The sequence below is a fragment of the Natator depressus genome, chromosome 5 (assembly GCF_965152275.1).
Source record: "Natator depressus isolate rNatDep1 chromosome 5, rNatDep2.hap1, whole genome shotgun sequence".
NCBI classification, from domain to species: domain Eukaryota; kingdom Metazoa; phylum Chordata; order Testudines; family Cheloniidae; genus Natator; species Natator depressus.
The window spans coordinates 71,406,138-71,429,358 of record NC_134238.1 but is presented as its reverse complement, the minus strand read 5'-3'; the positions used below and the strand labels follow the sequence as shown (position 1 = coordinate 71,429,358).

The window sequence follows — 23,221 nt, the reverse complement described above, 5'->3', positions numbered from 1 at the left end:
TATTCCTGGCTATGCATAAACCTTCATGAGTGCTTTGGAATGGGATGATAAAGTCTAATATCCATTCCATGATTTTTATTATTTTGGTGAGTCCTGTCTCCATCCACACTATTTTGCACTAACTGGAATAGTCAGGCAAATTGATATGGAGATATACAGTCACAGAAACACTAAAACAACTTGCTACAGAACTTTATCTACCACTCTGACTGTAGGAGAATTAATGATATTTGTGGAACAGAACAGTTACTTTTCCTTTATTTCATTATCTCTCATCAGGAAAATAAATCAAAATCCTCACAGAGTTTTAATTTCTGCCGAATAAGAATCTGCCTCCCCCCAAAACAATTAAAATGTTAGACTGCCACGTATAATGACAAGTAAAACTATAAGTTCTTTCTAATTGTAATGTTTATTTTCTGACACACTTAAAACAACCTACTAGAATACAGGTTCTCTCTACTTATGATGGAAAAATCAACTTAAGTAAATGAAACATGTAAATTTTTGCTAGGGAGTGAATCAAGCCCATTAAATACAGTTTCAGATCCATCCTCCATCTGGGGATTATAACTGCACTAACCTCAGAATAGATTCAATGATCTAAATTGTCTTTTCTGTCTCTAACTACTATTATATCTATGAATATATACAAGAAGATAAAAGTTGGTTTAAAAATATAGACGCCTTTTAGCATTCTATGCCTGTGGCACTTTCTTACTGTACTTCATTATAGGGTGAGGAGCCACAATTTTTTAAATTTGACTAATTAGTAACTGGGCCAGCTACACTGATTCATTGCAGTTCCTCTATGAAGCATAATCCCTTCAGGAGAAATCTGAAGTGTAATGTGCAGGAAATTGGCCATGCAACTCCCATTAATGATAGGAAATGAGTATCCAATTCCCCATGCATTAGGCCAGAACTTTTAAAATTCATAATTACTAACAATAAGGAGCCAAACTAATCTCTCGTTTAACTCTATTGAAGGAAGTGCAGTTACACCAAGTATAAAGTTAATCCTAGGACTACTGTATGTTGATCTGGTGTTTTTAAAAATAATAAAAAAAATCAGTGAATGATCCAGCCTGGTATCGCCATTCATTATAGTGCATTCAAGAGCTGCAAATGCAATTCAAAATTCACAAATTCTGTCATTGATTTTGCAGAGATTAAGACAAGTCACAGTCATGATATATTTGCAGTTTTGTCTGAGTGCAATAGAACTAGATCACATTAGCAAAAGTACTCATATGCTTAAGTGCTTTTCAGGAACCTCACTATTCTCATTCAGTACCTTTCTTCTTAACAGAAACTGGCTTTACCACAGTGTTTTGAATATTCATTTGATATAGGGCAAATAATACAGTGATTCAATAACAATTAAATTACAGTACATTCAAAAACAATGGTGTTAAGTAGGAGTTGAATCTGCTCAGCTCCTCTTGGGAGGCTACTGGATGGTGTCCCAACTGAAGGGAAATTGGAGGCAGTATGACAAAAAAAGGGGACAAAATTGGTGAAAAATGAATTATGTTTGACGTTTATTGTTAACATATTCAGGAGGAGAAACTGACTTTTAATAAATAAAATATATTAATAATAATTTGTTCTACCTGTCCCAGCTGAGGGGACTATTTTGTCAGACAATAACTAATGTTTGTAGTTGTTGGACCCAGGAGCTGAGACAGACAAGGTAGGTGAGGTAATATCTTTTATTGGACCATCTTCTGTTGGTGGAAGGTACAAGTGTCTTCTGAAAAAGACACTTCTGTATTGGTCAAAAGCTATACCACCAACCCAAGTTGGTCGTATAAAAGATATTACCTCATCTACCTTGTCTCTGTCAATAAATAACATGATATGTGATCCTTAGCATGGTGTTTCAGAATATCCTCCGATGATGAGCTATTCCTGGCATCACATGATATACACTGTACATCTTCACCACAGCACTTGGATCATTGACAATCCAAAGGAACATACTATATCACACTTTATGCCACTGTTTCTCAGTGCTGAGGTTTTTAACAGGGAAGACTGTGATAAGATAACCTCCATATTCAGTTTATAAGATTTGCCACTTTTCCCCTTATCTAACTGAGAGGAGATGTGGCAAGCAACTTTCAAAAACAACGTGTCTACAGCAATTGACTGCCAGAAAGCAACTGCAAAATTGTTTTCAAAATGGGCACACAGGCAAAGGGCTACAGAGTGATCAGCAATTGATAGTGGAAATCTTGGAAATATTTTGAAGAAGTAATGAGTAATTGAAGGTATTTCAGAGTAGGCCTGAGAACCATGCTAGGCATCAAATCTTTCAGAGATTCTTCTTAACTGTGTCAATCAAATGGTCCTGTTCTACCTGTTCTCGATCACTCACTCACTCGAGTCCACAGTAGTCAGAAGTTACCCTGCTCATTTCTTTTTGTACGCGGTATTTTTGAGAAATCAGATTTTATGGTGTCAGTATGGATACTGATTTGTTCCATGCCTGTTCAATGTCCATTGGTTGTTGAAGCTTGAAACAAAAAGTTAACGAAATATCAGGCTATCAAGTGCACTTTTTCTGGACTTCAGAAAAACGTGCCAACCACTATAACTCCTACCTCTTTCCTCTATTGTTATATTTGTATTTCTACCTCAGTAAATCAAGTAAACATAAACGATATGCATTCAACCTAACCAAAATAAAAAGATCTGTCAATAGACTATATTGGGATTACACCTTTGATTTTTCATTTTAATTAAAGGGCACTAGAATTATGAGAGTTTTTGGAATCAATTTTTCACTGGCATTTCCCATTACTGATGTATTTAAACCATTGTCAATAACTGTAGTAAACCATAACCTAAAATGACTGAGACCTAATATTAATGCAGAATTTTAAAGACTATTATTAAAAGTAATGTTTATGGCACTCATGTCCACTCATCTACCACTTTAACGTTCTAGGCTACTCATAATAAAGCACTCAGATAAAATAAGAACGAAGTAAAAAATTCACATAACGCTAAGGCAGAAATCTGACAATTTAAGCATCCCTTTCAAATGCCTTTGAGGTCAAGTAATAAAGAATTCCAGAGAGCCATGATACAAAAAGCACAATACAACTAGCAATCAACATGCCCCAGGTACTGGAAGCCCCACTCCATTCAACATAAGATAATGAGATAGTATCCAAGGGATTAGAAGAAAAACACTTTGTAAGACATTTATGTTTCTTAAATATATATAAAAGGAAAAAGAGACTTACCTTTCACAAGCTCGGACAGTCCATGCCGCAATTATCCATAATGAGATACTAAAAACCAACAGTACAGTTCCCGGACATATTGTCATTAAAGTCTTCATAACAAAACGTGTATTGAAGTTTATCTTATTTAGTGCTCCAATGCTTCTAGATGAGGCATCTGTGAAAAGTTTGCTATGCAAAAGCATAACTCTGGCAATAAGATATAGTCTTAAGAACATTGGTATAGATAAAATAATATCCACATCAGCTGTTGTTGTGGATGGAGCATAGGAGAAGGCAAGCCGTGCTGTCCATGTGAACGTATAGTTCCCAGGTATGGGATGTATAGCACACACCAGTATTTCCAAGCAGATGAAGAAAATACGCTCGTAAGTCATGGCTATTCTCCAGTCATCTGCTCCATTGTCCACCATGAACAACTGAAATAATAAAATATAAGGTCTACTTTAGTAAAGGGTTTATAAACGTCTTTTTAAGAAAAATAAATATATGCAGTAGTTGGTCATTAGCAGCACTACAACTGACAACATTGGAAAACTCTAAATATGTCAAATACCATTTCCTAACCCAATGTGTTATGGAGTCAAAGGTATAACTAAACAACTCAATACATAATTTTACTTAAGCTAGAAAGAACTTTTATATAAAATAGAAATTGACGTAAAAGATGTTAATATAAAACTGAAGTTTATGCAAATTCTTATACCCTCTAATTGTAATTTTTTATTAAGGCCTTGCATATGCTAAGAGTTCTGTACATGCTTAAATTTTCCATAGTGTGAGTAGTCCCATTCAAATTGATGGGCTACTCACAGTAGGTAAAGTTTAGAATGTATGAAAGCTTTATCAGGATTATGGCATAAATTATGACTGCATGACATGAAATGTTAAGTCCCTTTCCTGCAATGCTTGCTCATATGCTTAACTGTAGCACATGAGTAGCCTCAGTGAGTTCAGTGGGCCTGATCACATGATGAAAGTTACACATGCTGCATAAGTAAGCCTTCGCGGGATCGGGGGCCTTCAGCACAATTCAGCACAAAAGGTATCAGATACTTCACTATGTTTTATCAACTGTCACCTCCCAAACTTTACTAAATAAACACCAAACCAAACAAAAAATTCACTCTGGGAGTGGGAAAAAATTGATAACTATCATCTTGAGTTAAAATATTTCACAAACAACAAACAACTTATGGCATCTCCTTTCTTTCATGATCTTAACTGGCTAAGTCCTTCCACAAGCAGACCTCCCACTGATTTGAATTGGAACTATTCAAGTAAGAACTGCAGAAACAGGTTCTATGAGCAGCTTTTCAAGAGGGAAAATAATCCATGAGACTAGCAGTGTTTCATCAGTGATAACATCCTGCCATGAGGCAGAAAAAGGAATGGCTGGTACTGCAAATATAGTCTGAACCAAGCTGTTCACTACGTGGGCAGTATGTAAAACTCCTTTCTATAGCTGAAAGATGAGAATCCTTCCTAACTAAGGTTGTTAGAGTTTTTTTAAAATCAGATTATTAAGAATTTTTAAGTTGATTTTTAAATACCACAATAAATTTCTAACAGGAAGCTGCAGGAGGACTATGAACATGTGAATGGTACCCTAAACAGTGTACAGTACCTAGCAAACTCTTCTTCACTGGCAGTGTCCTCGAGCAATCTCACCTCTCTTCACAAATCAAGAGTTTAAATGGTGACCTGAACTCTTACAGACTGCAAACACACCGTACATCCTCCTAAGAATTCATTCAACTTGCAGTTTAGAAAATGCCGCTGCTCTTTGGGTTAAGAAAGTGAGAACTATAAACTAATGCTATTACAATTGTGATGGCCACACAATTTATTTTAAAAGAAGAAATGGAAGACTACAGTTCATGAACTAATTGGAGATTGAGCAGTCCATAAAGTTGAAACATTCATAATTTAAACATTCAAAATTACAGCAGGTACAGAGCATAAGTTAATGTAATAATCATTCAACAAGTGTATCTAATAAATGCATAGAGTTATTTGCTGTTTCATCTCTGTCTGACTTTCAACTAACTCTTTTTAAAAAACAACACTGAGCCCAGTTCACTTATAGTTCTCAATCGTGAGAAAGGACACTTAAGAAGACAGGGGTACATAAACACAACTCTTCCAAGGCATGACACATCTGATACTATGGTGATTTCACCAGAGCATAGGAAGGTCAATATTTCCACATGCTGAGTGCACGACCTCTGCTCATTGCTCAAGTACATACACAAGTACTTATTAATCAAGGAATAAAAATGGTTCATGTAGCTGGTTGATCACAAAACTCAGGGTTCTATTGTTTAGTAATCATAAAGTGATCCATCCCCTGTCATCCATTCCCAGCTTCTAGCAAACAGGCTAGGAACACCATCCCTGCCCATCCTGGCTAATAGCCATTGATTGGCCTATCCTCCGTGAATTAATCTAGTACTTTTTGGAACTCTTATAATCTTGGCCTTCACAACATCCTCTGGCAAGGAGTTCCACAAGTTGACTGTGCATTGTGTGAAAAAATACTTCATTATGGTTTGTTTTAAACCTGCTGCCTATTAATTTCATTTGGTAGTCACTAATTCTTGTGTTATAAGGAGTAAATAGCACTTCCTTATTTACTTTCTCCACACCAGCCATCATTTTATAGACCTCTATCATACCCCCCTTAATCATCTCTTTTCCAAGCTGAAAAGTCCCAGTCTTATTAATCTCTTCTCATACGATAGCCGTTCCATACCCCTATTCAGTTTTGTTGCCCTTTTCTGAACCTTTTTGAGAGATGCTTTTGAGAGATCCTTTTGTAGCTCTTCGCAGTCTGCCTGGGACTTAACTATCTTGAGTAGTTTTGTATCATCTGCAAGTTTTGCCATCTCACTGTTTAGCCCTTTTTCCCAGTCATTTATGAATAAGTTAAATAGGACTGGGCCCAGTACAGGCCCCTGGGGACACCACTCTCCATTCTGAAAACTGACCATTTATTCCTATCCTTTTTTTGCTATCTTTTAACCAGTTACCAATCCATGAGAGAACCTTCCCTCTTAAGCAAAGTAAGCAGTCATAGGATAAGAGCCTTTGGCGAGGGACCTTGTCAAAGGCTTTCTGAAAATCTAAATATACTATGTCCACATGCTTGTTGACCCCTTCAAAGAATTCTAGTAGATTGGTGAGGCATGATTTCCCTTTATAAAAACCATGTTGACTATTCCCCAACAAATTATGTTCATCTATATGTCTGACAATTTTGTTCTTTACTATAGTTTCAAGCAGTTTGCCCAGTACTGAAGTCAGGCTTACTGGCCTCTAATTGCTGGGTTCACCTCTGGAGCCCTTTTTAAAAACTGGTGTCACATTAGCTACCCTCCAGTGATTTGGTACAGAAGCTGATTTAAATAATAGGTTATAGACTAGTTAGTAGTCCTACAATTTCTCATTTGAGTTCCTTCAGAACTCTTGGGTGAACACCATCTGGTCCTGGTGACTTATTACTGTTTAGTTTATCAACTTGTTCCAAAACCTCCTCTAATGACACCTCAATCTGGGACAGTTCCTCAGATCTGTCAACTAAAAAAAATGGCTCAGGTTTGGCAATATCCCTCACATCCTCAACCATGAAGACAGATGCAAAGAATTCATTTAGTTTCTCCATAATGGCCTTACTGTCCTTGAGAGTTCATTTAGCATCCCGAGCATCCAGTGGCCCCACTGGTTGTTTAGCAGGCTTCCTGCTTCTGATGTACTTATAATTTTTTTTGCTATTACTTTTGAGTCTTTGGCTAGCTGTACTTCAAATTCTTTTTTGGTAAAAATGAAATCTACCTTATTTTGTAATGCAAATATTTACTTTTTCTTTAATGCTCTTTACCTTCATCATAGATATCATTCTTATCTTTGCTTACTTCAGTACGAGCACCAACTAGTTGTGGTATGCCAAAGAAACTGCACAGACTAAGTTTCACATAGGCAACCTGTACACAGAATATTGGTCAGTAAATTGCTCAAATACACTTCCCAAATTATTTCAAAACCTTCTCTACAGACTTTCTGAATAGCAAGCCTTTTATGCTAGATGTGGAAATGAAATTCTCTATTAAATACTGGTATGAATTAAAATTGCTAAATTTTTGTTTGCCAAAATTGAGCCACTTTGTATTTAGCAAATACAAAGAGCCAAACTTTCCAAAAGTAAAGAGGCTTAAAGACTACAATAGAATTTAGTGTGCAAAAACGTAGTCAGAATCAGGTATTCAGTTCAAGGAACGATCAAATGGCTATTTCAGAGGCTCAACTATTTGGAGAGCCCAACTGTACACAGAAACAACAGGTCAACAATAACCTGCCTGTCTGCCAAAGAGAGAGACAATACAGAAACCCCACATTCTGAATTTGAATTTGAGGAAGACAGACGTCACTTAATCTGTCTCTGTAATATATAAACAACTTAAATGTTTAGTTATAAGAGTTTAGTTATTTTAGAACAAGCCAAATAAATGTTAAGCCAATAGTGTTTTAAAACTTAACAAAAAACACACACACCTTACAGAATTTGTTGATAAAGACAATAAGAAATCTCCTGCTAAAAGTCTATACTTAGAATTGCCATGGCTTTCTAAAAACAATACCTTAAGTCTAATTCAATTTAAGATATGCATTTGTAAAAGTAGACATTAAAATTTGATCTTAAAAATTCCGTATGCAAGAAAAATGTTATTGAATCACTTAATGTAGGAAATTAAATTTTTAATATCTTTAAAATCTCAGTATGGAATACATATTATAAAAACACGTCTATCTGTATGTCATAAGTGGAAGAAATCCATCAGTCCTACTCGAACTTTATGTAAGGAGAACTAGTTCCCTCAATAGTGCTTAATGGAATATATGTTATTTTTCCTCTCAATGATTTTACGTTTTTGTTACTATCAATAAAGGTACACCTGAAATTTCAAAGGCCACCTAGATTTTCAAAGGTTTTGCCATATTTTTTTCACATTTTACAAAATTTGAAAAAGAAGAAAAATTCTAATATTTGGCCCCAGATAATAGCAAAAATTCTTGTAATTAATCCCTAAGTGCCTGACCTTGCACTATTCAATTTCATCCCAATTCTTTTATTCCAGTTTTCAAAGTAATCTGGATCTTCTTGTATAACAGTCCAGCCCTTCTCTGTATTGGCAATACTGTCTAACTTTTTGTCTCATCTGCAAATTTTATTAGCACACTCATACTTTTTATGCCAAGGTCATTAATGAAAATGTTAAATAAGACTGGTCCCAAAACCAGTCCCTAAGGAACTCCACCAGTAGCCTCCCTCCAGCCTGACAGTTCACGTTTCAGTATGACCAGTTGTAGTCTCCCCTTTTACCAGTTCCTCATCCACCTTTCAATTCTCACATACAATTTCATACGAAAATAAAGGAAATTTCTCAAGTTTTCTTGAAAAATGTAGATGAAAGGAAAATAGTAATTTATATTAGAAAAATCAGTACAACAGGTTTGCAGTGAAGAAGCACTTTCTCATTATTAGTTCCATGCAGAAGTCTGTATGCAACCATATTTAAAATCCATATGGTGGCAACGCTCCCACTGATTTTAATGAGAGTTTTGCCAGTGTACTGACCTCAGGATTCTACTCTACGGTAGGAGTCTGTTCTCTCCTTATTGCTCAGGCATAATTCATTAATTTAAAAGGACTCCTAAGTTAAATACATGGTTAATCAGCACCACACCCATGTAACTCAGAGAAGAAATGTGGACTGGTTGACCACAGGATGACTATGAGCTGCCAATGTGATGTGGCTGTGAAAAAGGCTAATGCAATCCTAGGATGCATCAGGAGAGGTATTTCTAGTAGAGGTAGGGAAGTGCTAGTACCATTATACAAGGCTCTGGTGAGATCTCATCTGGGATACTGTTTGCAATTCTGGTCTCCCATGTTTAAGAATGAATAATTCAAACTGGAACAGGGGCAGAATAGGGCTATTAGCATGATCAAAGAAATGGAAAACCTACCTTATGAGAGAAACAACGAGGAGTCCGGTGGCACCTTAAAGGCTAACAGACTTATTTGGGCACAAGCTTTCATGGGTAAAAAACCCCACTTCTTCAGATGCATCAGTTGCATCTGAAGTGGGATTTTTTAGCCACGGAAGCTTATGCCCAAATAAATCTGTTAGTCTTTAAGGTGCCACCAGACTCCTCATTGTTTTTGTGGATACAGACTAACATGGCTACCCCTCTGATACTTGGTACTTATGAGAAGAGACTCAAGGAGCTTGCTGCTCTCTATAAATACATCAGAGGGATAAATACCAGTGAGGGAGAGGAGTTATTTAAGTTAAGCGCCATTGCTGACACTAGAACAAATGGATATAACCTGGCCATCAACAAATTTAGACTTGAAATTAGATGGAATGAAGTTCTGGAACAGCCTCCCAAGGGGAGCAATGGGGGCAAAAAGCCTAACTGGCTTCAAGACTGAGCTTGATAAATTTAGGAGGAAATGGTAGGATGAGATTGATACAGTGGCATGTGGCCCATTTGTGACAGTTTAGTAGTGAATATCCCCAACAGCTGCAGACAGGGCACTAGATGGAGAGGGCTCTCAGTTACTACAGAGAATTCTTTCCCAGGTCTTTGGCTAGTGGGTCTTGCCAACATGTTCAGGGTATAACTGATCACCATATTTGGAGTCAGGAAATTTTTTTCCTTCAGGTCAAATTGGCAGAGTTTTTCACCTTTCTCTGCGGCATGGGGCCTGGGTCACATGCTGGTATGAACTAGAGTAAATGATGAATTCTCTGAAAATAGACAGCTTTAAATCATGATCTGAGGACTTTGGTAACTCAGCCAGAGGTTATGGATCTATTACAGGAGTGGGTGGGTGAGGTTCTGTGGCCTGCGATGTGCAGGAGGTCAGACTAGATTATCACAATGGTCCCTTCTGGCCATAAAGTCTTTGAGTCTGAGTCTATATGAAGCATTTCAAACTTGTGGCATGAAAAAAAATTAATCCTATATTATTTATTAAAAAGCAACAAACTTTATAGACAATATTAGGTTTCCATCACTGGATATAAATAATGTAAAAAGTAACATATCACGTCTACTTTTATTCTTGCAACAATCTTTTGTTTCCATGTTCACACAATAAGACATTAAAATATGCACTTCACAACCCAAATTATATATAAAAAAAAAAAAAAGAGAAATTCAGTATAGGTATACACAAACATTTTCTCTAAAATTCTTATACTGGAGACTGCCTGAAGTTAAATTATCTAGTGCACAAATAGAAGTTAATCTTGTAAATCCACAGCAGACTCATACTGGATCTTCACAGGATATTGGTGAATATGGAGGGCAATGAAATTAAACTAAGGACACCTTTACTAAGGGCTTCTTTATAATCTGTTTTAAGGTAAAAGATCAAATTTTCACACACTATTGCTATTTGATTCAGTACTGTGAGAACATACAAAAACAGAAATGTAAAGACAGCACATACACAATAAGTGGATCAGCTGTAATGCTTCATGATGTGTTAGAGACCCCCATTCAACAAAGTATTTCAGCCGCTGCTTACTTGTGATTCCAAACTGCAAGTGACTGAAACTGTTGTTCACTGTTTGACAATCCAACCATTCTATTATTATAAAATATAATTGGAAAAGCTAAGGGCACAAGATTGAAAAACACAACTTTCTTGGCTGCCAGTCCTCAGAAGCTCTCTGGATCACCCTGGTGTTATAGCTACAGAGGCTACCACAGTTTTGGAAATGGTACTTCTGCTTCTGAAGTGACCACATCAAGCTAGTTCAAAAGGCTGCCCATGGTTCCAAAAACATCACTAATCTCTGACTAAAAGAAGCATTCTAGAGCCAGCCAGAGTGAAAACATATTACTCTTGCAATCCCCAACCCTATCTCCTCCCCACCACACACAGCTAAGTATAAGTGACTGGAAGGAGAAAACATCCTTTCTTCTTGGTGGTCAAGAGCAGAAACCACACACCTTCACCACAACTTTCCAAGTTGGGGGTGAAAAAGATCCCATCTTCGGTAGATACATCTTTGTCTTTTTAGAAAATGATCTATAGCAGTGGTTCTCAAACTTATTTGATCGGGCCCCCCTTCTTTCTGTCTGTAGTTGTTTACGCTCCATAGACACAAGTACATATACCGCCACCCAGCTCTGAAGGCAGAGCGCAGTGCAGCGGCTGCTGGCCAGGTTCCTAGCTCTGAAGGTAGCGCTGCGTCAGCAGCAGCACAGAAGTAAGGGTGGCAATGGTGAAAAGTGATATTTGTCCTCTCTTTTCACAGCAGACTTAGCACCCCTCTGCCACCCTTACTTCTGGGCTGCTGCTGCCACGTTCCAGTGAGGGATCGGTGAGGGGAGAAGGAAAGCCAAAGCCCAGGTGGCAGGGTTCTGCTGTCAACTCTGGGCTCCAACTGTCAGTCCTGGGGTGGTGGGGCTCCAGCTGTCCCCTTTATACCCACCTCCCAGATGTGTATGGCCTTTCTGCACAAGCCCCAGCCACCCAGGGCTGACAGCCAGAGCTCTTAAAAAAAAACAAAAACAAAAAAAAAAAAAACACCCCACACACCTCACACCTCCCTTGATACATTGCCATGCCTCCCTTGAGAGGCCCACTCCATAGTCTGAGAACCACTGATCTGTAGGTCATCCAGGGTCTGTTCTTCTCCCCTCTTAAGCCTGGAGAGATTGTCAAAATTACTGAGGGCTGCTGGACTCCAGCATAGTTGACAGGAACAAGTCTTGGATACAAATCTGCATGGCACAGAGTAAGGAATTTCTTTTTATTATGTCTAATTTCATATAAGGCCAATGTGAATCCAATACTTACTGCATGACAAAACAAAAAGAGGTGAATCAACATATAACCCAGCAGTGACACAGCACCTTAAAAATACTCCTGTAATATATTTTTGCTTATTTTGCGGCGTATCATGGATTGTTACCTACATACAGGGCAAAGGACAAACTTTTCACTGGGCCACTAAAACTGGGTCCACAAACTCTTGTTGGTATAACCACCTGTATGCATGAAACACATCATTTGTTCAAATTGGGTAATTAGACAAGCAAATACATCATTTGCATGCATAAATGCCTAATTTGCTTGTAAAAATGTCAAAGTAAGGGGACAATTTGAAAATGTGTCCCTTAATGTCATCATGAAAACAATTTTCTGCATGTTACTGTTTATGTAAATTTGATGCTATTAGGCAAAATTATACAAAGTGAGTTTTCCATGAATGTCAACATCCTACCCTGTGGTTCTCCTGTGAATACTATATAGGTTGGCAAATGCATAAGAAACCTCACTGTGAGGCAAGTAACAGTGCTGGTGATTCAGTAGGTGGCACACTTCCATCTGACACAGTAATAAGCCACTTCTCCTGGCACAGAATTAGAGAGGTGCTGTCATTTGGATGAGACTAAAATTGAGGTCTGACCACTTGTGGTCATTTTGGAAATCTGGTCCACACATGGAGTGCCAAGGTCTGCAAATAAAAATGCACCCAGAATTCTATGCTTAGTTATTATGTGTGCATACACATTGGCAAATGTGCATGCAAATAGCTAAACAGGTGTTTTAAGTAACGTGTATAGTTGTCTGACTTGTGCATACATTTAAATACATGGTCCTGGGCCATTTTGAAAATCTAGCCCAAATATTTCTTGGCACATTTCGCAAAAGAACAGATATTAATCAGGATGTTCTGATCACACTACAGTTAAGGTTTCATTCTGCCCACACACATTTCCCCTCCGTTTTCGACTGGATACTGACAGCATTCTTCTTCACTTCCTCTCCTGAGCTGTTGAACAAAACTGTTTACACTACAGATGTAAGTCAACCTAAGTTATGTAACTGAAGTCAACGTATCTTAGGTCGACTTACAGCGGTGTCTACATTGTGCTGTGTCGACAGGAGATGCTCTCCTGTCAATTTACTTTATGCTTCTCGGGGAGCTGGAGTACAGAAGTTGATGGGAGAGTTCTCTGCCATCGATGTAGTAGGTCTTCATCAGACCTGCTAAATCAACACTGCTGCTCAATCACAGCAGCGCCAATCTAGCCATAAGTATAGACATGGCCTATGGGCTGGAGCGTTAGCTCCATCCTTTGTCCACATGACGCCTAAGATGACAAAGGTGGCTTTAACTGCTCACTTTCCAGAGTCCCAAGGGGCCTATACTGCAGCCAGCAATCACTGGGACATAGGGAATCCCCAGTGGTGCCACCTTTCCTCTCAAACATACCCACTGCAAGAATCAAGCAGAGTGTAGACTCTGCAACAGTGGCTCTATGCCACCCAAGAATTCCTCCAGGCTAGAGGAATTGTCAAGGTGCTCGATCCAAAGGCTTTGCAGTAAAAAAAAAAGATGTCTTAGTGGTGCTGGGAAGATGAAAATTTTGCAAAGACTGCAATTCAGTAGTGAGTTAAGTGATTCCTGTAAGTCTATAAAAATATCATGAGATCAAAGAAATTAGATGAGTTTATTCTTAATAAAGAGGTGTTTTTTCAGCCAAAAGGAGAAAGATTTAGGACAACCCAAAAGTTACATTCTCCTGAATTAAAAAGGTATATCATGAGCTATAATTTCTTCTGGACTGTTTCTGGAATAATCATCAATCTTAAGCATCATCATATATGTAGTCAATAGGGAGCTATTTATCTAGATGTGTAAAACTCATCTTTCAGCCAAATCACAGATCCAAATATAAAATCCTCCACTCACGAATACGACCTGGATTTGTGACACTCCTTGGACCCATAAGTAAGTGACTGAATTAAGATAACTCAATAAATGATACTATTAAATGAAATTATTTATATTAAAACTGCCACTGATGAAAGTATTTTTCATTTAACAGGTAATCTAAGTGTAATTTAACACAAATGCAGGGCCTCTTTCTCCCTAATGTGAGAATAAACAGTGTAATAAAATATTTTTATTTTTGTGTTAAAAAGGGAAGGAGAAGGGAAAGGCATTTATCCCTTTATGCACTTATATATAAGTTACAAACCAAGACACTGGGCTTGATTTTAGCTGCACCAAGTTCATTCTCAGTGCAGCTGATGAGGGATGGGGAGAAGGGGAAGCATACATAGCTTTAAACCATGTTTCTGCCTCTCTTGATGTCAGGGGCTAGCAAGGGCCAAAGCAGCCCACACCTCAAGTGGAGCAATCTAATAGCTGCTCCAGCTTCTGCCAGATTGTCATGGTTCCTCAGGGACTGACAAGGATAACACATTCTGGCCCCAACTCCCACCTGGTCCCATCACACCCCATCCCCCAGCTCCACCTCTGGCCTGCTCTGAAACACACCTACTACCAAGAAGAGAGAAGGCTGCATAGAGCCACCTATGCCAGCTTTATAAGACATGGCAGTGGAATCCCCAACTGCCCCTTTAAGGCAGCTCTAAGTTCCCTTTGCTCATCTGGAGAGATACATAATACAGGGACATAATTACATTACACTGATGATTATACAAATAAAACCCCAGAAAGAAAGGCCAAATCTCTTAAAACAAACATCTTGTCTTTCAGACAGTAGGCTATCCCTCTCCAATTTTGTCAGTGCGCTAATCCAATCACCCCACTCAGTAACGTTATGGAAACACTAGTTGTGGTTCTGTAATTCATGGGAAATGGTGGCCTCAAAAATATAGGAGCCCACCACCTTCCCTGAAGGCAGCTTGGCTTCTCTCCCTTTGGGAACAATGGAATGCAGTCAACATTTTGAAAGTGAGCATCCTTCCTAAGAAATCTAGAGGGGTGTGTGTAAGGGAATGTGAGGGACAGGGGTTAAAAGAAGACCATCTGAATGTGGAGGTCAGAAGCTGGAGGATACTAGCCATTTCACTTTGGGTGCTTTGCACTTGTCCAGAGTGAGGTAAAGCAGCCAGAACATACTGGTGAATCTACCCTAAAAGTTAAAATAAAGGGAAAAAAGTAAGGCTGATACTAATATATTCAATAATTAGAAATACACATAACATGCTCTTTGGGTTTCTTATTTACTGTTTATATATGATTTGTTTTTTAAAAATCTAAGGAAATTCCCAAATAAAAGTATGTTAATTGGAGTTAAGGTTGAGGATAAACCAGTAATTTAAGGGTAAAAACATTACAGGGATGTTGTAACTAATTTTAAAAACAAGCATTACAAATCCAAGAAATTCCAAAGATAACGTTAAACTTAAAAGATATCCAAAGATGCTAAGGTACAGAAGTACAGAATTAACGCACCTTAACTGCCCTCTAGAAAAAGAAAAAAAATCTGATGCATCTTTAAAAATCAGTTTTTAATCTACTCTGGGACAACACACACTATTTTGCACTAAACACAACTGTATGATTATTGTACTTGCAGATTACCCCCAGATTATCCACCTTCATCTCCATCTCACTGGTTGGCATACTGGCACAAGGCTCCACTGACTCCCCACCCAGCTATCCAAGAAAAGCAAAAACACAGAGGCCCCTCTGTCCCTAGTATGCCCTGAGTGTAATCTGGGTAAAGCACACAGGGGAGTATACAGGGTCCTCATGCCCTCCTACTTCATTGTGCTGCTTCATACAGCAAGTTACAATCTTGCCATAAAGCAAGACTTTCAACAGCAGGGTCAGATAAATGAGGAAGCAGAGGACATGTGGGGCATTCCTTTACATATTAAAAATGGTTTTTACCCTGCACCATTAGTTGTGACTGAAGCTGCTGTATCAGCATAAAATGGCTTCATCCACCAACAAAATCCTTACAAACCCAAATCTATCAAGCATAAAAAAGGAAATCCCAGCCTATTCTATCAAATGCTTTCTCAGCATCAAAGGTTACTGCCATTGCCTGGTTGTTGATATTTTTATTAGTGTTTAACACATCAACAAAAAGTCTAATGTTATTATTGGAATGCTTCACTTTTACCAATCCCATCTAGTTTATGTGAAGTATCCCAGGAAAAACAGGCTCTATCTATCCTCATAGCCAATAGTTTTGCAAGAATATTGCAATCTGTGTTTATAAATGAGACTGGACTGTAGTTAGAGCAACTAACCCCATCATTTTCCTCACCTTCAAGATAGAGAGATAACTGCATTTCTTAATGTTTCAGGAAGCTTCCTTTCCACAAACTGCATTCTGCACAGCAGCCCAAACTAGGAAAAAGCCCATTGTCTGGCAGCCACGGAAAACCAAACAAAAACACCAGGTAGGGAGGTGAAATTTAAAATCACTTACTGCCTGCTATACAAAGTGTTTATCTGAGTTCAAACTCCTAGGTGCATTGACTAACACATCTGACCTGAGGTTGAAAATAAAAATTGCTCAGTGTCTTCTGTTTCTTTCTACCAAACAGCAGTAGAAAATTGTGGTTTGCCAGCACTGCCCCTTCACTGCTAATTTTCTCTTTTGGCTCTACTCAGCCAGTGGTGTCCCATACTACCTTTGGGAAGTAGGCACATGTCCAAGTATATATGGCTACAAAATACCAACGGATAATCACAATTTTTTCTTATCTGACAACCAAATGTGAGATGCAGGTTTTCATTGTACAGAAATCCTTCACTTGACTTTGCTGTCTCAAACCATCATTTGAGAGATCACAACAGAATGGAAATTGTTCATACCAAACTGGATGCAAGACACAACTTAGTGCCATCTTGTGTTATTACAGACCAGTCCTGAACAGGAGGCAATACAATGCAGTACCCCAGTGGGTGGATCAGGAGAGTGACAAATTGCTATAGTAGTGACCAAAGAGAAGCTGTTCTACCATACTGCAGTTTGGATGACAGAGGCCCTCTTCTCCATCAGCCTATCCTTTGTGCACAACCCAGTTACTTCAGCTGCACTCTACAGTCAAGAATTTGAGTTAGATCAGCTCCTTGCACAGAAATACTGACTGCAATGAAAAAGAGCACTAAAAGAATCAGGCCCTTATTGTGTCATAATGCCTTCTGAAGAAGAAAGTGCTAATGTCCCAAACTGATGACTTTGTAAGATAAAAGGGCAATATGATTCCCACCCGTTTATGCACTTTCATAAATGCAAACCTCACTCTGTGGTAATGTTTTGCCATGATACACCTCACGTTGGTGTGCAGCTGATAGCAACTCCCATATCTGGGATTAAACTAATATGGGCGATCTTCAAAAATAGCCCCTGAAGTGTTGCCAGTGAAAGCTGTCTGATGGCTAACTACAAAATTTGCAAGTGCAAATTATTATTTCTATTTACTATTTATATTTCACTAGGTGACTCAACATGTTAGGTGCTGTCCAAACATATATGAACACACAGACTTTGTCCTGAACAATTTACAGTCTGAGATGTGGGTTCTGCACATGCAAAATCTGTGGGGACAATTTTAGAAATTGGGTCAAGGCCACTTTAAAAGATTGGTGCTACAGTGTTAAAACAAGGTGCCTCAACACCAGGCTGTAATCACACAATAGGCTCCTGGTCAACGGACTTACCTGAAAGTATAATTGTCTTCCTATCAGGCAACAGCATTCGTTATCTGAAGCACACTGAAGTGTTTCACGAGAAAGTAAAGTTGAAGCACTGGCCCACAATTGTAGTCAAATATATCACATATATTGGTCAAGAGTGCGTAAAGAAAGACTGCCTAAGATAGTGTCCCGTGAAAGGCATCAAAATGCCAAGGAGGCTTGAACAGATGCTCATAACAGCAGTCTAGTGACTCATGGAGATTTTCAACATTATACTATTAGAATGCTTCCTAACACTGACCGACATAGCCCAGTAATACAATATCACTGAATCTTTTGCATTGCAACATTATGTTGTAGGGGATGTAGTGTGTGCCATCATGCCATATGCCATATCAGTTACAGTGAGTTATGCTATAGACATGCTTCCTGACTATGGCACATTCATGAGAGTATTACTTTATTGTATGTCACAGTCTAAGTAGTATTTGTATGATATGCCTCTCATTTCAATGGCATGTATCTCACTGAGCACAGGACTGGCTGCCAGAAAATACTGAGTTCCAGTCGTAGCTCTCACAACAATTTCTTCTTTGGCCCTGGAAAAATCAAACTGCTTGCCTCAGTTTTCCCATCTATGAAATGGCAGATAACTATAATTATTTAATTCACGAAAGCACTGAGAGGCTTAACTGACTTTTTGAAAAAAGAAAAGGAGTACTTGTGGCACCTTAGAGACTAACAAATTTATCTGAGCATAAGCTTTCGTGAGCTACAGCTCACTTCATCGGATGCATGCAGTGGAAAATACAGTGGGGAGATTTTATATACACAGAGAACATGAAACAATGGGTGCTACCATACACACCGTAACAAGAGTGATCAGGTAAGGCGAGTTATGACCATCGGGGGGGGGGGGGGCAGAAGATGTGTAGAACCCACATCTCACCTTATCTGATCACTCTTGTTACAGTGTGTATGGTAACACTCATTATTTCATGTTCTCTGTGTATATAAAATCTCCCCACTGTATTTTCCACTGCATGCATCCGATGAAGTGAACTGTAGCTCACGAAAGCTTATGCTCAAATAAATTGGTTAGTCTCTAAGGTGCCACAAGTACTCCTTTTCTTTTTGCGGATACAGACTAACATGGCTGCTACTCTGAAACCTGACTTTTTGAAGTCACTTTGACAGCGAAAAGCACATTATTTACAATGTACTCAGTTTTTTTCATACTTTATACACTCACACACACACACACACACCCACCCACCCTATACCAACCTGTGGAGGTAAGGTGGTTACATCTTTAACTGTTCATGAAAGACATGCAGCTACCATTTAAACAGTTCAAAGCAAAAATCTTTACCAAAATTCAATTTGACAGGTGACAACTTATACACTTCATATCTCAGCAGATGAAATACTTATGACATACTACAGATGAAAAAATTAGAAGATAGTTTTACTCAAAAAAGTGACTCTGTAAAAATGTCATTGTGGGGTCATATATTTTTATCTTCCAATTATTTCCATAATAAACATGCTCATTATACAAAATCTCTACCACCCTCCCCAGTCCTGAAAACCTAGGCTCTGAGAGTCAAGCTGGGTTTCTTCCTTCTAAAGCATTATCACCAGTAATTAATGTTCTGCAAACCAAATTACAGCTTCAGTTACACCTGTGCAACACCTTTGTTTTCTGGCTATGCCTCCAGTGACACCTGTGCTGTCTTATTGCCTTCAATGGGTTTGCTCAGGTGCAACTGATTGTAACATAGTAAACAATTCTGTTGATAATGCTCAAGGGATAAACTTCAGCTCACTATGTGGGCTCTGAGGTGTTCACACAAGTAGAAATTTCTGTTTTTCCACTGAAGTCATCAGATATGGCTCTGAACACATGAATGAAGCACATCTGTAGTATAAGAAGGTGCCATTTTAATAGAGTTATTTTTAAGAATATATCTACTTTTTAAAGAGAGAAAGATGCACAAAAATATAAAGGACTCTTAATAAAAATATTTAAAATAAAGAAACCTAACGGCTTTTTAAATATAAACACATGTTGCTGTTTTAAACTAAAAAATCATGTAGGCCATAGCTCCTGGTCTTAATCAGTATGGAGCAAAGCCAGCTGTGCTGAAGGTTATTCATAAGAAGAATGGGCTACTACTTCAATAAGGATTCAGTTCTGCAAGGTGCTGAGTGACCACAACTTCACCAAATGAATGGGAGCTGAGACAACTCTGCACATTGTACGAGGCACTCAGCACTGTATGTCTCACAACACATTTCATTATCAGGCCTTGAATGAACACCCAACTTGTTTTCTTTTCTTTAGAATGAAGTTTTTTAAAAAGGTAAATGTAAAACTTAGTTTTTTGAGGGTCTAGTTTGACACTGATCAATGAGGTCAATTTCAGGGATTGTTCTAGTGAAGAGTAGAAGAGAAATGTGTCATATACTCAACAGCAATATTTACAAGGGTATACACAGGGTAGATACATAAAACAAACTATTGGTATCTTCAGTTGCATAAGTCTAGCTTAAAACAAACTGATCCTAAGTGACAGCAAGTGCTTCATGTTTTACTATTCTCTTTAACACACGAATACTTTCTAAACCAGAAAGATGTTCTATAAAAATGAAATGTGACCCAGTGGCAACTATGAAATTTGTTTCAATAAATTTTCTAAAATTAAAGTAACATGACAAAGTTGACCTACCTAGTCACAGTGAAAATACATAAGCTACTAAAAGTAAAATGGTTAAATATTGCATAGACCAAATTTTCAGACTGGACTTTTCTCATCCACCTGTCAAATGTAATAGGTTTTGTAAAATTACAAAAAAATTAAATACTATTAAAACAAGGAGCAATATTTGATATCGAATACTGATTTTCTCTGTTCAGTCATGAGCTGTTTCTCTTCTTTTTTCAACAGGACTAGCATTCTATTTCACTTGGTTCAAACAAATCTGACTCTTATTTTTGCTACCCCAAAACAGTATTAAAAATAGATGAAAAGGTAAATAAGGAAAGCATTGTTATTAGCCAATACATCCAGCTTATCCAAAACCAAACTACAAAATTAATTATAGCACATCTTTTCTAATGCCTCTTCTGTTAGAGGTAACTTAAATTTTATTTAAGATGAATTACACAAGTCCAAAATATTACAATGGTTCATCCTTTAGAATGAGAATAAAAAAAGGGCTTGCATTCATAGGCGCTGACGCCATGGTACTCCAGCCCTAGAGCACTCATGGAAAAATGGCTTAGCAACCACCAGCCACAGCTGTTTGGTGGCACCCCCAATCAGTTGATCAGGGCACCACCAAAAAACTGATTGGAGGCTAGGAGAGGGCAGAGAGTGGGCAGGGCCCTCAAGGAGGCAGCGGAGTGGGGGTGGGAAGAGGTGGAGCGAGGGCAGGGCCCTGGGGGATGGGGCAGAGCAAAGGTGGGGCCCTGGGGGAGGGGGTGGAGCCTTGGGAGAGAGCAGGGGTGGAGAACTCCCAGGGAAAAGAAAAAAACTCAGCTCCTATGATTGGATTATATTGGTAGTGAGGGTTAATTATACTGACTAAAGTTGGCTGGATGCTGTGGAAGCTTCCACATACAGCTCTGTCAAAGCTGCTATTCCTGTTCTGGCCCCCTCTCAAGTTAATTATACACATATACATCAAATCAAATTCAAAGGCCAGAACACCACAGTTAGTAGACCAGACATACATTTCATAAATCAAATTGCAGAAATGTATTCTACATTTGTTGGGCCTGACTCCACTTCACTGACTTCACTTAAATTGATGTAAAACAGAAAAAGCTGCACGGAAGTGAATGAGAGCAGACTCAGGCCTATTGTCTATACTTACCTTTAAATTTTTATGCTGTTCACCCTGTATCTTATGGGTCACAGCGTCAGCTGGTGTAAATTGTCATAGCTCCATTGAGTGCAATTGAACAATTCATACAAGTTGAGGATCTGACCCTCAGTTTCCAAATTGTTTTGCTTCCAACTTGTGTAATAATTAATATTCTTGCCAGTTGTTCATGCTGTGGTAAATAGTAATTACACTAGCTCGGCCATCATTATCATGACAGCCACACATGAAAGAAGCTCAAATGGTGCACTTGGATGAACAAGGCTAGTTGTTTTTATAATCATTCAGTTCTTCAGTGGTCCATTTATCTGATAAAAGAAATTATTGCAGATGAGCGTTCTTGAATATAAGATTAGACCTCAGAACTCTCATTCAATTAACGTTAGTTGGAAGCCTAGACCAGTTACATTGTTCCTTCCCATCACCTCAGTCCCTCTTTTTTACATATAGATTACAATGATCTGATATTCAGAGGTGTCGAGAACCTACAATTTCTATTAAAGTCAATAGGAGATATGGGTGCTTTATACCTTTGAAAAATCAGGCTATAGCTGGTCTCAGTTAGAAAGAGGAAGATGATCAGATTGGATGGAACACTTAAAATACATACAGATCAGGCTTTAAATAATTACTCAATAGTGTTGATTTGACAAACTAAGGGAAATAATCTATTCAACCTACACCAGAGGTTCTCAAACTTCATTGCACCATGACCCCCGTCTAACAATAAAAATTTGCTTTGTGGTGAGTTTTGTGAGAATAAGATCTGAGCTGCATCTAGCTCTGAGAAAAAAAGGCAATGCCACCTCCAGTAATATCAGAGTAACATGTCTAATTTCTCATGCATTGCTATGAAAATTTTCCCCGTACAAATTATGAATTTCAACATCATTACAGTCAACATAATTCAACATTATGTTCTCTATCTTGGAAGAACAAGTTTTAATCATGTTACACATTGCTGTTCAAATTATGTAAATAGTATGTGGCAACAGGCTGTGTATACATAGAATGAGTGCCTTACACATTGTATATCAGATGCCTTATACATTTTTGCAATAAATAATTAATTCCAAAAATAGAATCAGCAAAAACTACCAATAATTCCTTTTTAATGTATCCTATTCATTTGTGTATTTTAGGACCACAAAGCAGCAGAAGGAAACCAACCCAAAATTTTCATGTTAGCCTTTTCCTTACTTTATCAGATTTAGGGTTGTCAAATGATAAAAAAAAATCACAATTAATCGCAAGATTAAAAAAAATCATGATTAATCACAGTTTTAATCACATTGTTAGACAATAATCGAATACCAATTTTAACTCAGCATGGAAGTATGTCTTCTGGAATGGTGGTATAGGCATGAAGAGGCATACGAATGTTCAGTATATCTGGCATGTAACTACCTTGCAACGCTGGCTACAACAGTGCCATGTGAATGCATGTTCCCACTTCAGGTGACACTGTAAATAAGAAGTGGGCAGCAGTATCTCCCGTAAATGTAAACAAACTTGTTTGTCTTAGCGATTGGCTGAACAAGAAGTAGGACTGAGTGGACCTGTAGGCTCTAA

General features: G+C 38.2%; 1 protein-coding gene across 4 annotated transcripts in view; it reads right to left on the bottom strand.

The window, feature by feature from the left end:
• KCNN2 (potassium calcium-activated channel subfamily N member 2) overlaps window positions 1–23,221 on the bottom strand; it is a 106,614-nt gene that overhangs the window by 75,147 nt on the left and 8,246 nt on the right. For all 4 annotated transcript variants that reach the window (XM_074952975.1, XM_074952974.1, XM_074952976.1 and 1 more), the window contains exon 3: window positions 3,258–3,676. In XM_074952975.1, the coding sequence (XP_074809076.1) occupies window positions 3,258–3,676 (419 nt within the window). The remainder of the gene's footprint in view (window positions 1–3,257; window positions 3,677–23,221) is intronic.